Source organism: Terrapene carolina, unplaced genomic scaffold (genome assembly GCF_002925995.2).
Source record: "Terrapene carolina triunguis isolate 2854851 unplaced genomic scaffold, T_m_triunguis-2.0 Scaffold68, whole genome shotgun sequence".
NCBI classification, from domain to species: domain Eukaryota; kingdom Metazoa; phylum Chordata; order Testudines; family Emydidae; genus Terrapene; species Terrapene triunguis.
In genome coordinates this window covers 76,296,167-76,320,011 of record NW_020664419.1, presented here as the reverse complement: position 1 = coordinate 76,320,011, position 23,845 = coordinate 76,296,167, and the positions used below count along the sequence as shown (strand labels likewise).

The 23,845-nt window shown below is 45.5% G+C and overlaps 1 protein-coding gene across 1 annotated transcript in view; it reads left to right on the top strand.

The window, feature by feature from the left end:
* The first annotated feature begins 8,685 nt into the window (after positions 1 to 8,685).
* The window catches only part of NDUFA12 (NADH:ubiquinone oxidoreductase subunit A12), a 46,889-nt gene continuing 31,729 nt past the window's right edge, over positions 8,686 to 23,845 (top strand). Inside the window, exon 1 of the mRNA XM_026648840.2 lies at positions 8,686 to 8,821. Within this exon, the coding sequence (XP_026504625.1) occupies positions 8,733 to 8,821 (89 nt within the window). The 5' untranslated portion in view covers positions 8,686 to 8,732. The remainder of the gene's footprint in view (positions 8,822 to 23,845) is intronic.

The following is a 23,845-nucleotide window of genomic DNA, read 5'->3' as shown; positions in this document are numbered from 1 at the left end:
TACCTGGCAGCCATAGATTGTTTAACACTAGTAGTTTAGCATGTATTCTAAGGGACCATTCAGGGTAGAGTGGAGCTTAACACCTCTGCAGTCATAGGACAAAAAGGAGGGGAGGGTTGTGGGTTACAGATATTTGTAATAAGCCCTAAATCCATTGTGTCCGTTCAGTCCATGAATTTTAGTGTCTAGCAGAATTATGAAATTTAGCTCCCAGGCTTGTCTTTTGAAAACCTCAAAGGAAACTGCCACAACGCTTTAAAAAATGAGCCCCCCCCCCCGAACCCTGCAGCTGAAACCCACCCCCAGAGCCCTGCAGCTGAAGCAAGGGAGGAGCCAAAGCTCACCCCCAGAGCCCCGCAGCTGAAGCGGTGGGGGGGAGGGTGAAACCTGCTGCTGGAGCCTCTGGCTGAACCAGGGGAGGGGGGCTGAAGCCCACCCCTGTAGTCCTGCAGCTGAAGATGGGGGGGGCTGAAGCCCTCCCCCAGAGTCCCTGGGCATTGCAGAGAGGGGCCACTGCTTTGCCGCTTCCCCCATCTCAGCCCAGGAGGCTGTCATGGCTGCAGAAAAACCTGGTGGCCACATTTGAGAAACACATCTGTTCCATTCTGCGTTTACCTGTGGTGCTCGGAGTATCTTTCCCAGACCCGAAGAAGAGCTCTGTGTGGCTTGAAAGTTTCTCTCTCTCACCAACAGAAGTTAGGCTATGTCTACACTGCACTTTTGTCGGTCAGGGTGTGAAAAAAATAAAACACCCCGACCGACAAAAGTTTTACTGACGAAAAGTGCCAGTGTGGACAGTACTTTATTGTCGGGAGGCGCTCTCCCTCTGACAAAGCCCCTCATTGGAGTTGGTTTTATTTTGTCAGCAGAAGAGCGCTCTCCTGCCGACAAAGAGCAGGTACGTTGCATACCTTACAACGGCACAGTTGTCCCACCGAAAGGTGTGCAGTGTAGACATAGCCTTAGTATAATACAAAATATTACCCCACCCATCTTGTCTCTTTAATATCCTGGAACCAACATGGCAACAATTACACTGCATACAACATATTAGATTGGCAGGCAACCCCAAAACTGCTAACTGCAGCTTCTATTGTGAAAAGGTTAGATGCTCCACAGGACTGAAGCTCGTTCCCTGTGGAGCTGCTTAGAAGTTGTGCCCTACTAAACTGCACAAGAGCTCTGAGATCTAACCATGAAAAACAGTGAAACTGTGTGTCTCTTTCATGTTGAGGCTAGTGGAGTTCTCGTATTGGAAAGTGAGGGCAATGGGGCAGAGTTCTGTTTTGAATTGGAACCTTAAGAATTTCCAGACGACCTGACATATGATTTTAGAGCTATCAGTTAAGTATTAATTCTAATTTTTCAAATGTTTATTTTTAACATAAAATCCAAATTTTCTGACTTTCAAACAATTGTGTGTTTAACTACAACATTCCAATTATGTTTGGAATTAATGACTGTATTAAAAAACAACTATCTGAATGCAGTTTTTGGCATGGAAATAGATTTATGTTGAATGATGCCTACATATAAAGGGATTGTGTAGCTTTAATTCATGTTTGTAAAAGTACATTGAGATCTTTGGATTAAAGCTACTGTAATTTCAAAGTGTTACTTGTAGAGTTCTTTGAGTTCCTATCTCCCACAGGTGAACCCTTCTTTTAGATCTAATGTGCCAGCACATTTGTATAAAATAGGTTTGGAAATATAATCAAAAGTGATCTGTTTTAATTTAAATTTGCATGTATATTTGTTTAACCACTGCAACAAGTAAAAGATGCATTGTATATTTCTTTCATGTACTGGGCTCTTCCACCCTATTATTTTTGAGTGTCATTTGCAGAAATTGTTTCTCACCACCATAGCAGCAAGGGAGAAAGTGCTGTGTCTGCTAGCATCTGTGATGAGTTTAAAAACACAGTCCTGTCAGTTCCGTTGTTAAACATTCATATAGAAATAAAGGGGTCACCTGTAAATATTTCTACAGTGACAACTGATTCTACTTCTCAGAAGCCTTAGATCCAGGTTTATGAATAACACAGAGTTTGGGGAGACTGTGTCTTTCCAGGAAAAAAATATTTTTAGGTTTTTACATTTTTTTTTAACTTCTGTGTCACTCAAATACTTACATGAACATATTTGAAAGGTTTTTTTTTAGATACTAGAAACATTACACTTTAATTTCAATCTTTGAATGAATCCACTTAACTTTTTAAAATAGAGACAAATGACAAGAACATCAAAGTTCTTCTTGTGTCGGTTGGGAAACCATGTGAAAACTGCAGAACTGTCTTAAAACCCTATAGGAAAAGTAGAATGGGTGGAGTCATTTGTTTGGAGAAATGGCCAAGGTTAATGAGTGGAATTAACTGCCGTAGGATATTGAAGAGAGAAATGAGGGGAGTTGTGATGTTTATAAGGGACTTGGTTCACTAGACTTGTGAACGTTCAAGAGGGTGGGCAGGACATGTGATAATGTCTTACTTTTCAGTCTTCAGTGTGTTTGAAGATAGTTGTTTCTCAGTCTAACCAGTAAATATTAAAGCTACTGATTAATACTGCAAAAGAGACTTTAGTGATTGCCAGATATCACAATGAGAATTTATCTGATTTAATGTGCCTAAAGTTAGTGGTAGGAAGTAAATAATAGAATGGGCGAAAATAATGAAAAGTTATTTTAAAATAAAATGTAAATATTATCTAGGGTGACCAGATGTCCCGATTTTATAGGGAGAGTCCCGATTTTGGGGGCTTTTTCTTATATAGGCACCTATTACCCCCCACCCGTCCCGATTTTTTACACTTGCTGTCTGGTAACCCCATTGTTATCTAGCATTGTTCAGCAGCAACAGAGAATCTCAAAAAAGTGAAGAAAATTTAATTTACTTATTATTTTCTAGATCAAATGTGCCACTGCATAAAATGCCATTTCAGTGGAAGAGCAGAACACAAAGGATCATGTGTGACTTTTTTCATGGGATTAGTCATAAAGGCATGGTAATAACTTAAATCCATATTCCAGGCTCTCATGGAGCGCATCATCTGTTTCATTCAGAAGTATCTGTTTGAAAAATATTCCTACTTAATGCAATTGATTCTACATCTGAAAACAAAACCACAGGCTATTGTGTCCAGTTTGCTGAAGATACCATTCAAGAATGCTGAGAAAATTATGACAAGTTCTTTGCCATTTGGTCAGACAATAAAACAAAACAAAAAAAGGGAATTTAAGTGCAATTATCATAACATTCTGAGGTACTGGTGTTTGGTATACTATTTAAACCTTGTTGAAAAAGGTAATACCTAACAGTTGTAGAGCACATTGCAGAAGTTCAAAATTTCTTCCAGAACCACCATCAGCCTTACAGTTGGTTTACGGACAAGGGAGCATTGATACTCCAGATTTCCAAAGACTGTGTACTGGCATTTGCATTCAGCTACCTTAAATATGCTGAAATTTGCACTGAGCACAGGAGGATTTTGAGCAAAATAATACCATGCATTTTTCATACTCTGGACAGGCATTAAAATTACCAACAATTTAAGGAGGTTTTGGATTAGAGAGATTACAAACAGATAATGCTAGCACAGTCTCTAGAAATTTGATTTGATCTGATTAAAAAGAAAGAACTAGCACAAAGAAAAAATTAAAATATGATTTAAAGAAGGTATAGGACCTTTTTGCTGCTTGATCCCAAAAACAAAGGTCAAAGGCAAGAATAGGAGCAAGAGGCTGAAATGTTGCTGGTGGCATGTCAATCTGAGTTCGAGTATTTAAAATTGGAGATCCAGATTTGTATCCCAAATCTGGTTGTGAAGGAGGTTGTGTCACAGTTTGTTGTATCAAAATGGTGGAGAATTGTAAACATAAAATTACAGAAGATAAAACACTCCAGAATGTTAATTTTAACAAGACCTACATTCCTGCCCAGTTAGTTTACAATTAACTGAGCATACTTTTAATACATTCAGATTGTTTGATGAACGCTTCATAGGAGGCTTAAATCTAAAAATGCAAATAATTTTATATAAGTGTATTAGTGTCTATGGGAACAAACAAGAATATGGATCTCTAGTTAGTGGAGTGGGCTCTTCAGTGCTGTGTTCATTTTTCAGAATCGGAAGCATAAATTTTGACAATATTTAATCTTTTTGTTTCAGGAATCACTATGCTTATAAACTAAGGCTTTGTCTACACCAACACTTTTGTTAGCAAAACTTTTGTCGGTCAGGGGTCTGAAAAAAACACCCCTGACCGACATACATTTCACCAACAAGAGCGCCAGTGTAGACAGTGCTATGTCCAGCAGGAGACACTCTCCCGCCGACATAGCTCTCCCGCCAGCATAATTAAACCACCCCCCAACAAGCAGTGGTAGTTATCTCCCGCCAGCATAGAGCAGCTACATAGGAGAGCTTACAGCCATGCAGCTGCAGAGGTACAACTGTGCCACTGTAAGGTCCATAGTGTAGACATAGGTCTTGGATCTGCTGGCACTGTGGGGAGAGGAGGCTGTGCAGACCTTTGATACCTATGATCAGTTTTCTCATGGCTTGTTGGATAAGGGCTATGAGCTGGACACAGCAGTGTCGTGCGAAAATAAAGGAGCTGAGACAGGTTTACCGGAAGGCAAGGGAGGCAAACCGTTGTTCTGGTGCTGCACCAAAGACCTGCCGCTTCTATAAGGAGTTGGACACCATCCTCGGCAGAGACACCCCCCTCCACTGCCAAGAGCCCCATGGATAAGTCTACAGGGCTGGAGGTGGTGGACAGTGGACTCAACTCCGAGGACGAAGTTGTGGATGAGGAGGTTAAGTTGGAGGACGATGTGGAGCACATGGCAGAGTTGTCTGGTGGTGCAACGAGTCAGGACCTTTTTTCCAGTCCGGAGGGATCTAGCCAGTCCCAGCAGTCTGTGTCTGGCGCGCATGATGCAGGAGAGGAGAGCTCTGGCAAGTGATCTTTTTGAGTTGATGCTGCTTTGTTATATGAGGTTAGAGCTGTCCTTTGCTTTGTATATTCTAGAAGTGGGTGAAGGAATAAAAATGTACAAGACTAGCTGTGTTTGAGTGTGCTCCACATTCCCCTGTACAGCTAAGCAGTGCTGTGGAACAGTGTGTTAATGCACACCAAGATTTCACGGGAATCCTCCAGAGATCTCTAGGAAACTTTCCTGGAGGTATTCGCCAATCCTCTGCTGAAGGTTCCTTGGTAGAGCTGCTTTGTTCCTTCCCCCATTGTAGAAAACTTTCCCGTGCAACTCAACAATCACTTGTGTAGGGACCAAAGCGCACACAGGCGAGCAGCATAGGTACTGGGTCTGAAGCCGCACGTGTGCAGGAAATGCACTCAGGAGTGAGGTATCGGCTTCAGTGACACCTGCCTGTGTAAATAATGGCAGGATTTACTATATCGTTCCTAGTTGCCTGCACTGAACCCCTGCTCCATCTTGAACACCCAACCCCCCACCTGAGCCAAACTCACCATATTTAGGGTGTTCACTGAGGTGTGCTTGCCAAGGGACAGTGAGAAAGTGATTCATATGTTAAAAGAGGTGTATTTTACCATAATGATTCAATGCTGCGTGTGAACTAGCAATCATGCTTCTGTGTATTGTTTCTTGTGCTTCTGCAGGTGTGGCTTTCAGGGGAACCCCCTATACACTAGCGGAGCGCTTCCGCTAGATAAGGAAGCGATGAAGGCAGAGAAAGCAGGACATGTTCCAAGAGGTGCTCCAATCCTCAAAGGCTGAAAAAAGAGAACGGAAGGAGACCCTGAAGGACCAATTTAAAATAGAAAGGCAGGACAGAAAGGAAAGTGAGGGAGCGCATTGTAAAGGGCCAGGAGCAGATGATGATGGAGCAAACAGAGATGTTGAAGTCCCTAAACTCACTCCAGGTAGAACACATGCGTGCTCACCCCCACCCCCAGATAGCTGGATTTATACACAGCTATGAGAGCCTGCACTGTTATCTTCCTTCCCACCAACCCTTTTATGAGTGTTAATTGGTATTTAATAAAAACAAACTCTCTGAAAGATAATCAATCTTTATTTGTCTCCTACCTGTGGTGGTTGCTGCTGATAGTAATACATAGTGGCAGTTTGATCATTTGCTGACTACAATCCTGGTCAGGACTCATAATAATTTTCATACAAGGTGCATGTTAACAAAACATGGCAGAATGCTGTATAGAAAGACATATTACTGGTGCTCATTGTCAAAATGTTGCCTCAAAGCCTCCCTGAGTTGAATAGCCCTCTGTTGTGCCCCTCTAATAGCCCTGGTATCTGTCCGCTCAAATTCAGAAGCCGGGTGATCTGCCTTGGCACTTCACCCTGGGGGAAACTTTTCACCCTTAACCTCACAAATATTATGGAGCATGCAACATGCAGCTGCTATGACCATGGGAATGTTTTCCTCATTTAGGTCTAACCTGCCCTAAATGCAGTGCAATCATGCTTTTAATCTGCCAAAGGCACATTCTATGGTCATTCTGCATCTGCTCAGCCTATTGTTGAAGAGCTCCTTGCTGCTGTCCAGGTTTCCTGTGTAAGGCTTTATGAGCCATGATAGTAAGGGGTACACTGAGTCTCCCAAGATCACTGGGCATTTCAACATTCCCCACTGGAATCTTCTGGTGTGGAAAGAAAGTCCCTGCTTGGAGCTTTCTGTACAGGTCCATGTTCCTGAAGATGCGTGTGTCATGCACTTTCCTGGACCACCCTGCGTTGTTGTCAGTGAAATGCCCACGTTGATCCACAAGCACCTGCAATACCATAGAGAAGTACCCCTTTCTAGTGATGTACTCCATTGCAAGATGGTCAGGGGCCAAAACTGGAATATACGTTCAATCTAACACACCTCCGCAGTTAGGGAATCCCATTGTCACAAAGCCATCCACTATTTCAAGCACATTGCCAAGAGTCACAGTCCACATGCATCTGATGAAGTGGGTATTCACCCACAAAATGCTCCAATATGTCTGTTAACCTATAAGGTGCCACAGGACTCTTTGTCACTTTTTACAGTCCTTTATAGCAGGATACGATTAATGGCCCTGCACACTTGCGTTAACTCAGCCCCAAGCATTGACTTCCTGACTCCAAACTGATTTGCAACCAACCGGTAGCAGTCTGGAGTTGCCAGCTTCTACATAGTGATCGCTGCATGCTTCTCCACCAAGAGGGCAGCTCTCATTTTGGTGTCCTTGCGCTGCAGTGCTGGGTGAGCTCTGCATACAGTTCCAGGAAGGTGGCTTTCTGCATCTGAAAGTTCTGAGCTGCTGCTTGTCATCTGATACCTGCATAATGATGCGATCCCACCATTCAGTGCTTGCTTTCCAAGCCCAAAAGCAATGGTCCCCCATGTTCAGCTGCTCTGAGAATGCCAAAAGTAATCTGGTGTTGTTTCTTTCCATGGTACACAGCAGGCCAGGCAACTCTGATTCCTGTTCAGATTGGGAGCTCATGATGTAATGCATGACTATCCATGATGTTTTCATAAAAGTCACCACAACAGTAGAGAGCAGTGTGGGATCCATCCTTTGGAGATGGTGGGCGCACAGTAAACAGGAGCCATTGAAAAATGTTGGGAAACGCAGTCAAAAGCCCATGGAGTGCTGGGACGGAAAGAACTGTATCAATGGACTTTGAGCCCACACCCATGATGCACTGTGATCCACTCTACCTTCCCACAACTTCTTGCTGCAGAAGGTGGTGAGTAGCACAGTGGGGTAGCTATCCACAGTGCACTGCTCTCACTGTCAATGCTAAAGCATCACATGTGGACGCGCTGTGCCAACAGACACAAAGACACATGTGAAAATGCACAAGCAATGTAATTATACTGGTTTTTGATTGTAGACTTAACTTGGGTTGACAAAACTCTGTAGTGCACACAAGGCCATACCCTAAGTCACCTACTACCTTGTTCATTGTCTCTCTAGCTGTAAAAATAAAGGGATTTCTCATGCTGAAGAAAGTCACACCAGTTTGTGATAGACATTTTAGCTCTGAATTTCTGTCATTGTATGAAACTGACTATGAATATTGCATTGTACTGGCATCATACTCTAGTTCTAGGTAAGCAGGCAGTGCTCTTCTGCGCCCTCTGTTTGAAGTATCTTATTCTGTTTTCTAAACAAAAGTAGGGAGCGTGCAGGTGGAGTAAGCACCTGAAATCAGTCCTCAGCGTTGGCACAGTGTGGTTATAAATCATAGGGGCTGCAAAGTAAAAAAGCTCCTGGGGCTGGGGTGACGATAAACCTGGATGCCCGGGGCAAACGCAGCCCCACAACTGTCTGGTTGCTGATGGATAAAGGTGAATCTAGGGACTGATACAAACATTAACGTGAGCAAAGAGAGGCCTTTACATTTAACCCTCATCGGGCTCCCAGATCGGCCAGCGCGGACGGGACGGGAGCACATAACCCCGCGGCACCGACCTGCCCCGGGCTGGCTGCCCAGTACCGCTGCCCGCGCCGGGCTAGACTTGGGCAGCGCATCTGAGTCGCGGCCAGGGCAGCCCCGGCACCAGTCCCGCCCTGCCAGCGCCCAGCTGAGTCCCGCAGCCCCGCCTGGCGGGGTGAGGGGCGCCCGCCCGGAGGCGAGGCCCCGCCCGGCGATGACCTGAGGGGCGCGGCGGGCGGCGCTGCCTGTCCGTGCCGGAACCCAGGTCGCCCGGAACTGTCGGTTGCGGCTGCGCCCGGCCCAGCGGCGGCCGCCAAGATGGCGGAGTACGTGCGGGTGCTGAGGCGGGCGCTGCAGCAGCTCGGGGGTCACGGCGGCCTCCGCGGCGTCCTCTGGCAGCTGCTCAGGTACGAAGCGCCCCCCCGCGCGCCTGGGGCCGGCCCGTGACACCCGCCCCCCGGGAACGGAGTGACCTTGGGGCAGGGACACCCCGACCTCTGGTGCCCAGGGAGTGGGGCTGCCACAGCTCTGCGGGGATTAGAGCGTCCCCCTGGCCGCGGGGGGCTCGTCTGTCAGGGGAGGTGCACGCTGTGCGTGGGGGGCTTACTCGCTTTGGCTTCAGGCTCTCCCCGCCCCCAGGGAGCCTCGGGGGGAGGCTGGTTTGATTGTGTGGCTCGTCTGGCTGTTCCCGGCCGTGGGGTTGTTATCGAGCAGCCTTGAAGTACTTTCTTTCCCCCTCCGTTAGCCTGGGTGAGTAACTCCTTTGGACTGGTAAATGAACTATCGTGGTAAGGGAGGGTAAGCGAGTCTGTGTTGGCGCTACTGTAGTTTCATAGTGACTGCAAAGCTTCTTTGTGGTGTTTCCTGCCTTGAGTGCCCTATTTTCCTGCCTAGATGACCTACCGAGGTCCCTTCCAGTCCCTACATTTCTTGGCTATGTCTAAGCGACAGCTGATGTCCTCATAACTTATGTTGCTCAGGGGGATGAATAAATCATCCCCCCGAGTGACCTAAGCACCAATGTGGACATAGCCATAGAAGTGTAGGACTGGATGGGACCGCAATAGGTCATCTAGGCTGGAAAATAGGGCACTCAAGGCATACTCTTGTAAGCTTCAAGATAGGGTCCATTAGAGTCAATTGTCTTCTGTCAGGTATAACAGCACATTTTCTTTCTTCATGTGACTTCATAGAGGAGAGCACTGCTGTAAGAGTTGGCACATGGCCGCAGCACCTTTTAAACAGTAGTTGGTAGATAGCAAGTGTGCACGATTCCCATGAACCCAACACTTCACAGACCAAGGCTATAAAATACTTTGATGAAACAATTTTTAAAAGGCCTAACGGACATTCCCAAATGGGAGCCTACTGATTCTCGCAACTTGAATTTGGTAACAAAACTAATAGGACGTTCCTATTAGCCCTTTGGGTCTTGCTTTCTGTACCACCTCTTAACGCTACTCATTCTGGTAGCCGCTACCCCTGCCAACATGATCAGAGAAAGAGTTCTGACAGCCAACCTGCCTTATATTGAGCGTTGGCCTGCTAAACCCAGGGTTGTGAGTTCAGTCCTTGAGGGGGCCATTTAGGGAACTGGGGTAAAAATCTGTCTAGGGATTGGTCCTGCTTTGAGCAGGGGGTTGGACTAGATGACCTCCTGAGGTCCCTCCCAACCCTGATATTCTATGATTCTGTAATGTTCAGGCCTCCAGCTTTCTGACTCAAATTGTATCTTTCTTAAAGGTTATCACTGTCTTCCTTCCTTCCTTCCTTCCCAGGGCCTTAAACTTCCTGGGTGTTTTTAGCTACTATTAAGACAGGACTAAGCTGTTTAGAAAGGCAAAAATGATTTGTGGCTTTTGGAGAAGTCTGTGTGTCCAGCCATTTCAGCTCAAAGATAAAATGGCAAAAAGATGCTGAGTACACTGCTGAGTACCTATTTAGTGTTTCTGTGCCTGGATATCTTAGGACTCATTCAACTAGGGCAGGGGTCGGCAACCTTTTAGAAGTGGTGTGCTGAGTCTTCATTTATTTACTCTAAGGTTTTGCATGCTAGTAATAAGTTTTTAGAAAGTCTCTTTCTATAAGTCTATAATATATAACTAAACTATTGTTGTATGTAAAGTAAATAAGGTTTTTCAAATGTTTAAGAAGCTTCATTTAAAATTAAATTAAAATGCAGAGCCCCCCGGGCTGGTGTGAGTGCCACTGAAAATCAGCTTGCGTGCCGAAGGCAGCACGCGTGCCATAGGTTGCCTACCTCTGAACTAGGGGAATGGTAGTCAATGGCATGCATCTGAAATGTCCCTTTATCTAAAACCTGTTGGCCTGCTACATGGGGTTTGGTTCCTATCTTTATGGATCGTTATTTTCTTAATATTGCACCAAGAGCGCAGTGTGTCAATTGCTGTCTAACTAATAGGGCTCATCAGGAAAGGTGTGAGGATCTGTGGGGCTAGAACTTTGGACTGTTGGTCCCTGAGTGACAGCTGCATCCAGTCGATGGGCTGTGAGGCTTGTGGGGCCAAGCTCCACTAGATGTCATGCTCACAGATGTCCTAACTGGCAGAGCCAGCATGTTCCCTGATTGGCTCAGGCATGCTATTTAAGGTCTTGAAACACCTGCAGGCTATCTTTTCAACTAGGCAGATCTTCATTTTGCTGCTGCAAATGGACCCTGCTGTGTATTCCTGATACCTTGTCTTACTCCTGGTTTTTGGCCCCAGTCCTGCTCTTGAAACCTGGTCCCACTTCTGATTCCTGGTCCCCTGCTCTGCTACTGACATCTTGCCCTGCCTCTGTTCCATTAACCCTATTTCAGCTGGCTCACTTGGCTCCGACCAGTGCAGCTCATTGACCTCAACTCCAACCTGATCCTATGGCGTGACACTAGAACAGTTTGTTGTTTCTTGCCTTGATCCTCTAGACTGAATTTGGACCATGTCCCCTCTAACCCAGGCCCCGGCCTTGACCCGTGCCCTGTAGCTGGGATCCTGACAGATGGTCACTGTTAGCCGGTGATCTATAGCTGGTCTATATGCCATGAACAAGAAAACTGGATGATTTGCCCTCACTGAGCTACTCTGATGCTCCTCCTCCCTTCCTCTTTTTGGAAACTATCTTTAAATAAGGCTTCTGGAGGTGGAGAGGAACTAAGTCAATTAGAAGGGGCACCCCATAACTGCAGGCTGTTGCTCTAAAAAGGTTCCAAGGATGCCTGGTTGTGCCCTCCACTTCTATAGTGTTGTCTCCATGGACGCAGTATATTCAGTGAACATGGAAGTTGTGGAGATCGAGTCTTTTTGAGTTAAAAGTGAAAAGTATTGGAAAATTACTTCTAATCTCCATGTTACCTAAAATAGATTTTCTATGTAGTGACAGGTGTAATTATGTTCTGAGTAAAATACTGATGCCTGTCTCAAAGTATTGTGAATCTTGTTTATATATTCATGAAGGTCTTTGAGAACCTCATCTGAAAGGCACTATGTTCTTTATTAGTATTTGCATGTTAATCTTGTTTTTAATACGATTCAGTTCCAGGATCCATTCTTGTTGACAGAATGTATTTCAAACTGTAGTTTTCCTATAATATTTTGCATTATTGCAAATAACACATGCCGGGTACTATTAATATACTAATAAGGACCTGGATTGGATCATATAAATGGACTAAAATTAGTGGAGAGCATACAGTGTGTTCCTGATACAAGTTTCTTCATGCTGTAACTGTTTTCTTTCACTATACTACCAACTTTGTAACTTTGCTGGGTTTCATATGATTCATAGATTTTTATGACCAGAAAGGACCTTTAAATCATCTAGTCTTTTCTTCTGTGTAACACTGGTGATTGAATTTCATCCAGTTACTCCTCTATTGAGCCCAGTAGTTTGTGTTTGACTTAAGTGTGTCTTCCAGAAAGGCATCCAGTCTTGAAGATATCAAGAGATAGAGAATCCACCACTTCCCTCAGTAGTTTGAGCCAATGATTAATCAACCTCATTATAAAAAATTTGTGCCTTCCTTATAATTTGAATTTGTCTGGCTTCAGTTTCCAGCCATCAGTTCTTGCTGTGCCTTTCTCTGCTAGATTAAAGATTTAGTACCGTGAAGGTAACTGTACTCCATAATTAAGTTACCCCTTGATCATCTTCTTGGTAAACTAAGTAGATTGAGCTTCTGGAGAAGGTTAAGTAATGTGGTGAATTAATGTTATTTTACATATGGGGTTGTGCAAAGTAAAACCTGTGGTTGGACATGAGACAGGGTCTTAACATCTGAGGACTCTCTGTAAAAACCCGTTTGGATACCAGGAGCCATCCAGTAAAAGGAGAAGTTGGATTTTCTGGGACTTAGCTGAAGTTGCCAGGATTGGATTTTCAAGATACCAGAGACTAGTCCATCAGGGACTGCAGGCGTCCAGGCTATCGGGAAAGTGGGATTGAGACCAAATTCAGAGGACGTAGGATCCAGCAGCTTCTGAGAAGGAAATTTGAACTGGGATCTGTAGTAAGACTTCCCTGTGCTTGAGAGGGTAAAAAAGGAACCTCTAGATGAACAGTGAATGAGTTCCTTCATGAGTTTAATTGTAAGTAACAAAGTAAGAGTTTGCTAATCAAGTTTGGCGTGGAGTTGTAGCGACTGGGTTTTCCTACAATGGCCTTCAAAGAGCACCTAGTGACAGGGTCCTTGCAATAGGGAAGCAGAGTGAGGGGACCTTCCAAGTGCAAAGGTTGGTGGTGGCAGCAGTTATAGATTCCAAGGCCAGAAGGGACCATTATGATGATGTAGTCTGACCTCCTGTATAACACAGGCCATAGAACTTCCCCCAAAATAATTCCTAGAGCAGATCTTTTAGAAAAGCATTCAATCTTAATTTAAAAATTGTCATGATGGAGAGTCCATCACAACCCTTGGTAAATTGTTTCAATGATTGATTACTCTTCCTGTTAAAACATTTACATCCTATTTCCAATCTAAATTTGTCTAGCTTCAACTTCCAGCCACTGGATCATGTTACACCTTTCTCTGCTAGGTTGAAAACTCCATTATTAAATATTAGTTCCCCATGTAGATACTGATAGACTGTACAATCAAGTTATCCCTTAACCTTCTTTGTTAAGCTAAATAGATTGATCTCTTTGAGTCTATCACCATAAAGCATGTTTTCTAACCCTTTAATCATTCTTGTATACTTCTCTGAACCCTCTCCAATTTATCAACATCCTTCTAGAATTCTGGGCACCAGAACTGGACACAGTATCCCAGCAGCATTTGCACCAGTGCCAAATAGAAGTAAAATAACCTCTCTGCTCCTACTTGAGATTTTCCTGTTTATGCATCCCAGGAGTGCCTTCGCTCTTTTGGCCACATCATCAAGAGGGAGGGATAGCTCAGTGGTTTGAGCATTGGCCTGCTAAACCAAGGGTTGTGAGTTCAATCCTTGAGGGGGTCACTTAGGGATCTGGGGGAAAATCAGTACTTGGTCCTGCTAGTGAAGGCAGGGGGCTGGACTCGGTGACCTTTCAGGGTCCCTTCCAGTTCTATGAGATAGGTATATCTCCATATATTATCACACTGGAAGCTCATGTTCAGCTGATTATCCTCCATGACCTCCAAATCTCTTTCAGAGTCATTGCTTCTCAGGTTAGAGTCCCCCATCATATAAGTATGGCCTACATTCTTTGTTCCTACATGTATACATTTATATTTAGCTGTATTAAAACACATATTGTTTCCTTACACCCTGTTTACCAAGTGATCCAGATTGCTGTGAATCAATGACCTGTCCTCTTCATTATTTCCCACTCCCCCAATTTTTGTGTTATCTGCAAACTTTATCAGTGATGAATTTTTCTTCCATGTTATGTTAAATAGTGTAGGGTCAAGGACTGATCCTGCCAGACCTACTGGAAATACATCTGATTGATGATGATTCCCTGTTTGTAATCAGTTAGCCAGTTTTTAATCCATTTAATGTGCACCATGATAATTTTATATCATTCTAATTTTGTAATCAAAGTGTTGGGCGGTACCAAGTCAAAGTATATTGTGTCAACACTATTACCTCTGTCTACCAAACTTGTAATCTCATAAAAAAAAAATCAAGTTAGTTTGACAGGATTTATTTTCCATAAACCCATGTTGATTTGTATTAATTACATTGCCTTCCTTTAATTCTTTAGTAATTGAGTCCCATATGAGCCACTCCATTATCTTGCCTAGGATCAATGTCAGACTGACAAGCCTAGAATTATCTGGGTCATCCCACTTACCCTTTTTAAAAACTGGCACAACATTAGCTTTCTTCCAGTCTTCTGGAACTTCCCCAGTGTTCAAGACTTACTGAAAATCAACATGAACTGTCCAGCGAGCTCCTGAGCCAGCTCTTTTAAAACTCTTGGATGCAAGTTATCTGAACCCGCTGATTTTAAAATGTCCAACTTTAGAAGCTTTTGTTTAACATCCTCCAGAAATACTAGTGGAACGGAAAGCGTGTTATCCTCACCATATAATGAGATGCTATCCTTTGTTTTTCCCCAAATACAGAACAGAAATATTTATTGAACACTTCTGCCTATTCTGAAGTATTATTGATAATTCTACAATTTTTATCTAGCAATGTACAAATACTATTGTCAGGACTTTTTGTTCCTAATATACTTTAAAAATTCTCCTTTTTATTGTCCCTAACTCTGCTGGCCATAGATTTCTCCTTGTGCCCCTTTGCTTCCCTTTTCAATTTTCTACAGTTCCTAACTTCTGACACATTCATTTTGTTATTTATGCATCTATAAACAATTTTCACAGCCTTCATCTTCCCTCTAAACCAAGTTGGTTTTTTAACCAACACAGCCTTCTTCCTCAATTTTGGGATTGTGCCTTTTTTGGGCATCTAGTAAGGTGCTCTTAAATTATTCCCAATTATCATTTGCATTTTTCTGATTAAATTCTTCCTCACAGCTGGCTCATCCTCCCAAGCATTTGGCTCATAATTGTTTTCAGCTTTGTGAAATTGGCCCTGTTAATGCACCAAGTATATATATTGCAGATCTGGACTTGATTCTGTTTGCACATTATAAATGTGATCAAGTCATGATCACTCGTACCTAAGCTACCATTAATTTTTAGTTCTGTGAACAGTTCTTCTTTGTCTCTTAAGAAAAGATATAATAAAGAATTCCCACATGTTGGCTGCAACACTTTTTGAATTAGGAAATTGTCCTCTGTAATGTTTAGAAATTTCAAGGATGTTTTAGTATTGGCAGCATGAGACTGCCAGCATATGTCACTCAAACTGAAATCCTCCATGGTCACGTGCCCCCCCCCCCCCCCCCCCCCCCCCCCCCCCCCCCCCCCAAACCTCCTGCACATTATAGATATGTGCGTGAGGAGCTGGTCATCCTGTTCCTGAATGTCATTTGGTGATCTGTAGCAGACAGCAACTAGTATCCCATCTTGTGCTTTATCTGTTAGGACATTGATCCATAAGCATACATGATAATTTTCTTCCGAGTTATCAATGACTCAGAAACAGATAATGCCATTTTTGACAGAGTCCCCTTCCCCCGCCCATTTTGCTCACTTGATCCTTCCTAAATAGGTTATAACAATTGATTTTAACATTCCAGTCATGCGGATCATCCCACCACGTTTCAGTAACACCAACTACATCGAATTTATTTTCATAAATGAGCAATTGCAATTCCTCTTGTTTGTTACCCAGGCTCCTAGTATCGGTTTATACGCAATTAAAGAATTTCTTCTTTACATGTTCTTGAGCATCTTGATTCATTTTGTTCTCAACATCTTGATTTTGTGCTGGATGCTCATATCTTCCTTCTTTTTATCCTCCCCTTTTGTTATTCGTTTAACCCTCTCCTGACTATTCTAGCCAGCCTGTCCCCAAGGAGGTTGGTCCCCCTTATACTGAGATGGAGGCTGTCCAAATGATACAGACCTCTCTCCTCATAGAAGGCAGATCAATGTTCCACAAAACCAAAACCCTCCACCTTACACCACTTACCTAGCCAGTACTTCACTTTCTGAATCTTTTCGCTTCCTTCACTAGTGGGACAGGAAGGATCTCGGAGGCGATTGCTTGGACAGTCTTCCTCAGCGTTCCTTGAAGTAATCTGTTATCCGAGCCCAGGCTGTAGGAAACCTGGGGGCTGTGACAGAGCTTTTCAAGTCTCTCATTTTAAGGCATTTTTTTCTAGCCCTTGAATCACTTTTGTGGCTCTATACTGCACCCTCTCAAATGTTTCAGCAATCTTTTTAAAATGTGAACACCAGAATTGTACACAGTAATCCAGTATCGATCCAGTGCCATATACAGAGGAAAAATCACCTCCCTGCTCCCATTTATACATCCTGTTGAATTGCTTATCCACTATGACCTTTTAATCCTTTTCACAGTTGCTGCTTTCCAGGATGTAGTCCTCCATTCTGTCTGTGTGGCCTGCATTCTTTGATCCTAGATGCATGTCCTGGCATTTGGCTGCATTAAAATGCATTTTGTTTAAATGGGCCCAGCTTAACAAAAGATCCATCTCACTCTCTATCACTGCTCTGTCCTTCTCTTCATTTTTCATATTGAGGTTCACAGATCTATTACAACGGGTAGTTCAGCCTGCTTGCAGCTTGGGGCAGAACTAGACCTGTCAGTTACTAGCAGGAGAGGACTGCCCCACTCCCTGAAGTTCCCTCCAGTTTTTCTGTTCTCATAGCTGCAGCTGGCTCAAGCAGGACTTCCTGCTGTAGGGTTTTTCATGAGGGGAGTGAAGCTAGAAGGTTAGCACACCAGGTGGAAGATCATGCCTGAATCCTGGTAGTCCATGCCTAAGACTATGGAGCTTAGCGACCTCCTTTATTTCCGCCCTCCAATTCTCCTTGAGTCATGGATGGAGACCACCGGACACAGCATAGATGCTGACAATGCCAGAAAGTACAGTATGGTGTCTTTGGGCCTGGCTCCCTCCTGCTCCCACCACTACGGGGTCCGCTTTTCTGCACATGGATCTCTACTCATATTCCAGGCTAAGACCACCAGGAGAAACAGACCTATCTGGCCTTTGTGAATCCCATGTAGAGAGCCCATTCTGGAGCCCCAGGCCAGGGAGATCCAAGTGGGGAAAGGGAGACAAATAAGCCCAGCCTCTTTGAGCACGGGATCACTAACCACCATTCTGAAAATATTTCTAATCTCTGAGTCCAGTTTTGCTCCCACTCTGAAGCGCAGTTAGGCGGACAAATTTCCAAAGGGGAAATAAATGAAAAATAAAATCAGCGCCATTTCCCCTGCTCTCTTTCACTGTGTACAGCAGGGCAGATCAATGCAGAAGAGACTAGGCCATAGATGTGTTGATTCCTCTAGATGTGCATACACACACCACCACAAAGGGAAGCCTTCCTCCTTCAGGGAGGAAGGTTAGCAGTCCTAATCAAGTCAGAGAAACAAATAGTAAAATATTGTTTAAGAAAAAGCAAACCTGTGGATAGATTCTTTCAGGCAGGAGTGTAATGAGTATCTGCAACTGCTCTACACAAGCTATAGCTATATATTCTTCCCCCCTCCCCCCCAAATGCATCCTGGAAAGATGTAGTAGAGGGATAGGGATTTTCTGTTGCATCTAAAAGACTGGCAAAGCATCAGTCTGTCTTACCCCTCTTCTGATGCAGGTCACCATGTCCTACTTATTGGGCTGTCATTTCTAGCTGCTGCAGTGGGTCACTGTGCCCTAATGTCCAGGTTATTGACACTGCACTGCATATTCTTCATAATTGTATGATTATGATATGCTTATAACGTAATTGTGATGCATCTGATACAAGATATGTCTTGTGAGGTGGAAAAGTTATGATTTGCTGAGTATGAACTGTGACGGGTTGGATCACAGAAACCACCTTGTGATCCAACTGATGTGCCAAGACTACTTTTGCCCCTGCTTTTCCTGCCAGCTCGGGACTCCAGCACCCTGTTTTGCTGAGCCAGACACACCCATCTGCTCCAGCACAGACCCAGAGTCTGAACCACGTGCCCCAAACAGCTGCAGACTTAACCTGAAAGCAGCTTACAGAAGTGTTCCTGTCTTTAACACTCAGATGCCCAACTCCCAATGGGGTCCAAACCCCAAATAAATCCGTTTTGCCCTGTATAAAGCTTATAACTCATAAATCGTTTGCCCTCTATAACACTGATAGAGATGCACAGCTGTTTGCCCCCCCCTCCCCCCGATATTAATACGTACTCTGGGTAAATTAAAAAGTAAAAAGTGATTTTATTAAATACAGAAAGTAGGATTTAAATGGTTCCAAGTAGTAACAGACAGAACAAAGTGAATTACCAAGTAAAATAAAATGAAACATGCAAATCTAAGCCTAATACAGTAATAAAACTGAATACAGATAAAATCTCACCCTCAGAGATGTTCCTATAAGTTTCTTTCACAGACTGGGCGCCTTCCTAGTCTGGGCACAATCCTTTCCCCTGGTACAGCCCTTGTTCCAGCTCAGGTGGTAGCTAGGGGATTTCTCATGATGGCTGCCACTTTGTTCTGTTCCATCCACTTATATATCTTTTGCGTAAGGCGGCAATCTTTTGGCCCTCTCTGGGTTCCCACCCCCTCCTTCTCAATGGAAAAGCACCAGGTTAAAGATGGATTCCAGGTCAGGTGATCATTGTAAGACTTCATTACCCACTTGCCAGCACATACGTATACAGGAAGACTTACAAGTAAAACAGAGCCATCTACAGACAATTGTCTTCGTTAATGGGAGCCATCAAGATTCCAAACCACCATTAATGGCCCACCCTTTGCATAATTACAATAGGCCCTCAGAGTTATATTTTATATTTCTAGTTTCAGATACAAGATGATACATTTATACAAATAGGATGACCACACTCAGATTATAAGCTTTGTAATGATACCTTACAAGAGACCTTTTGCATGAAGCATATTCCAGTTACATTATTTTCATACTCTAGAGAGCTGGTTGTGAAGGGCCTATTCAGGGTAAAGGGCCATTGGGGAAACAATAGGCCTTAGGAGAAGCTTATCCCCCACCTGGTGAGCCTTCCTGAGAATGCTCCTGACAGCCTATGAGTAATGGCTGCTATGACTCAGCAGGGCATGCTTGGGAATGTGACCAAACCACATGACATTGAACTCCATTTTGGTACCTGTATTTTTCCACAAACTGGGCTGGGAACTGAGTTTGGAACAAAGGGTTCCTGCCATATTGAAAAGCTATATAAGGCAGGGAGTGACGACATCTCTTGGCCTCACTCCCCACACAAGAGAACTCCTGGAAACACCTGAGGAACAAAGACTGAACTAGGGGAAGTGCTGGTCCTAGGCTAAAGGGATTTCTAGCCTGTGTATGGAAACTTGGTGGACTGCTTGTATCATCAGTGAGGGTGAGAAATTGCTAATTCAAATCCTATCTAGTTTGTATAAGGCCTGGTCTACACTAGGCTTTTATGTCGAATTTAGCGCCGTTATATCGAATTAACCCTGCACCCGTCCACACCAGGAAGCCATTTAGTTCGACATAGAGCTCTCTTTAAATCGATTTCTGTAATCCTCCCCAACGAGAGGAGTAGCGCTAAATTCGAAATGGCCATATCGAATTAGGCTAGGTGTGGATGGAAATCGACGCTAATAGCTCCGGGAGCTATCCCACAGTGCACCACTCTGTTGACGCTCTGGACAGCAGTCCGAGCTCGGATGCTCTGACCAGCCACACCCCGGGAAAATTTGAATTCCTTTTCCTGTCTGGGCAGTTTGAAGCGCAGTTTCTGTTTGGACACCGTGGCGAGCTCAGCAGCAGTGGCAGCAGTGGCAACGATGCAGAGCTCTCCAGCAGAGATGGCCGTGCAATCCAATAGAAAGAGGGCCCCAGCATGGACGGATCGGGAAGTCTTGGATCTCATCGCTGTGTGGGGAGATGAGTCCGTGCTTTCCGAGCTGCGCTCCAAAAGACGGAATGCAAAGACCTATGAGAAGATCTCTAAAGCCATGGCAGAGAGAGGCTATAGCCGGGATGCAACGCAGTGCCGCGTGAAAATCAAGGAGCTGAGACAAGGCTACCAGAAGACCAAAGAGGCAAACGGACGCTCTGGATCCCAGCCCCACACATCCCGTTTCTACGAGGCACTGCATTCCATCCTAGGTGCGGCCGCCACCACTACCCCACCCCTGACCGTGGACTCTGAGGATGGGATATTGTCCGCGGCCGGTTCCTCCGACATGTTAGCGGACGGGGAAGATGAAGAAGGAGATGAGGAGGACGAGGCAGTCGACAGCGCTGGCACCGCTGATTTCCCCGACAGCCAGGAGCTCTTCATCACCCTGACAGAGATCCCCTACCAACCGTCCCCCGCCGTTACCCCAGACACAGATTCAGGGGAAGGATCAAGCAGTAAGTGTTTTAAATATCTAAACATTTATTTACAACATAACTGGCATATTTAAAATATTAACAGTAGCTAAAGTGCTTTAAAACATGTAAACATTTATTTGCAACAAAACAGGAAGATTGAAAATATTAACAGTGGGTAAAGTGCTTCAAAACATGTAAACAGGAAAGTCAAACAAAAGGGAAATCAGTGCAAAGTGTGTCATGATTAGTCTGTCTTTGGGCGCCTCAATATATAGTCCGAACCATTTTCAAAAAATTGCACAATGTCCGCTTCATGATTATAGTGCCCAAAACCCTGCAGTCATTTGTCCCTCCAAGGGCACCTAAGCCAAGAACTGGTCAATGTAACCGGGGATAGAGGCGACATCCTCCGGGGAGAACTCCTCATACACCTCCTGCAGGTGTTTTTCCAGCCTCATCAGCAGGTTCCTGGGCAGGGAGAGCTTATTAGGCCCCCCGTGGTAGGACACGTTTCCCTGCCACAACGCCAGCAGGTACTCCGGGATCATGGCCTTGCACAGCAGTGCAGCAAATGGCCCCGGTTTCTGCAGGCTGTCCCGGAGCATCTTCTCCTTCTGGCTCTCCGAGACCTTCAGGAGGGTGATGTCTGGCATGACTCCCTGCTGTGAATTAGGTAGGGGAAAGTTAGTATTGGGACTGCTTGCCCGTCCCTTTACAGAACTGCAACCGCCGGTTTACAGCCACGCGGTTTACAGCCGCGAGGGGGTGGGACAGGGCCAGAGTTCATGCTTGCAGGATTGCTGCCAGCAGAGACTCGCATTGCTTTCTATGTGAAAGGAGGCCAGTGCCACTCTTAAAGTTTTAAGCGGCCACAAGTCTACGGCTTACCATGTTTGCCAGCTAGACAAAGTCCGGTGTCCAGCCCTGCTCCTCAGCTCGCCACAGCAAGACCGCAGGCACGGTAGGCGAGGGCCGAAAATTCGACCTTGTCCTCAGTGCGCGTGTGATAGGTGCTCTGCATGGTCTTGTTCACAGAGAAAGACTATGTTCTCTGTTCACAGATACATTGCTCTGTCTCAGGAATTCACTCCCTTTTTCCAATTCCCACAGCCACATCTGCCCAGAGGCTAGCGCACATTAGGAGGAGGAAGAAGAGGACACGGGAAGACATGTTTGCTGAACTAATGGCATGCTCCCGAGCACAGGCAGCCCAGCAGACACAGTGGAGGGAGAACTTGTCCCAAATGCACCGGGCAAACATTGAACGGGAGGAGAGGTGGCGACAGGAGGACAGGCAGGCTACTCAAACGCTGCTTGGACTAATGAGGGAGCAAACGGACACGCTCCGCCGCCTTGTGGATGTTCTGCAGGACCAGAGGCAGGAGGAGAGAGCCCCGCTGCAGTCTCTCTGTAACTGCCCTGCCCCGCCACCAAGTCCCATACCCCCCTCACCCAAAGTCCAAACACGGAGGGGCGGCAGGGTCCGTGAAAAATTTCACTCCACCCCTGCGGACTGCTCTACCACTAGAAGGCTCTCATTCCCCAAAATTTGAAAAGTCCTTTCCTACCCGCCTCACACAAGACCCCGTCCAAGTTTCACCCCCCCGTTCCATGTGCGGTTGTTAATAAAGAATACGTTTCTGTTCATTTCTGTTTCCATCCTCTTCTTTTGGAGGGGAGTCTGTCTGAAGGGGGGGAAGGGGCTTGGTCATTGGACAGGACAGTCACCTTTAGCAGGGGGCAGGTGCAGCAGCAGGGCACATATACAGTGCAGTGACTAGTTATCCTGGTCAGTCTGGGAGGTGGTTTTCATGTTCTGTGTGGTGGGGGGGGTGGTGTTGCTCTGTGACTTGGTGGCGGGGGAGGGCAGTTACAGATCTTATGCAGCGGTCCTTACCCTGGATCACAGAGCCGCGCAGCAGGGGATCTGTAACCCTCCTCCCCCTGCAAGACAGTCACATAGCCGACACATACACGCAGTCCCGGCCAGGAGGGCTGGCAGGCTCCGTTGAAACAACCAGTCCACCACCGCGGAGCCTGTCATTCCTGGAGTTTAGAAGCATCATTTGCATCACAACACTAAACCCGCCCCCCGCCACAGTCTGCGTCCCAGGTTTAAAACATTCCCGCGAAAACAGTAATAAAGACAATGGTGTCCATTAACAAAACAGAACAGATTTTATTTTTTGGGAAGGGGGTGAAGGGGGTATGTGATTGGAGAGGATAGTCGACGGCAACTGGGTAAAGAAACGGGGGCAAGTTCTGCTTCTGTGTCCACAAACTTAAAAGTCACTGGGTACCCTGCTCAGCCTTGAAACTGGCTTTCAAAGCCTCCCGGATGCACAGCGCGTCCCGCTGGGCTCTTCTAATCGCCCGGCTGTCTGGCTGGGCGTAATCAGCAGCCAGGCTATTTGCCTCAACCTCCCACCCCGCCATAAAGGTCTCCCCCTTGCTCTCACACAGATTGTGGAGCACACAGCAAGCTGCAATAACGATGGGGATATTGGTTTCGCTGAGATCACAGCGAGTCAGTAAGCTTCTCCATCTCCCCTTGAGACGGCCAAAAGCACACTCCACCACCATTCTGCACTTGCTCAGCCGGTAGTTGAAGAGTTCTTTTTCAGTGTCCAGGGCGCCAGTATAGGGCTTCATGAGCCAGGGCATTAGCGGGTAGGCTGGGTCCCCGAGGATCACTGTAGGCATCTCCACATCCCCAACAGTTATCTTGTGGTCCGGGAAGTAAATACCTTCCTGCAGCCGTCTAAACAGACCAGAGTTCCTGAACACGCGAGCGTCATGAACCTTGCCCGGCCATCCGACGTAGATGTTTGTAAACCGTCCCCGATGGTCCACCAGTGCTTGCAGCACCATTGAAAAGTAGCCCTTTCGGTTGATGTACTGGCTGGCCTGGTGGCCCGGTCCCAGGATAGGGATGTGAGTCCCATCTATAGCCCCACCGCAGTTTGGGAATCCCATCGCGGCGAAGCCATCTATGATGGCCTGCGCGTTTCCCAGGGTCACTACCTTTGACAGCAGTACCTTGACG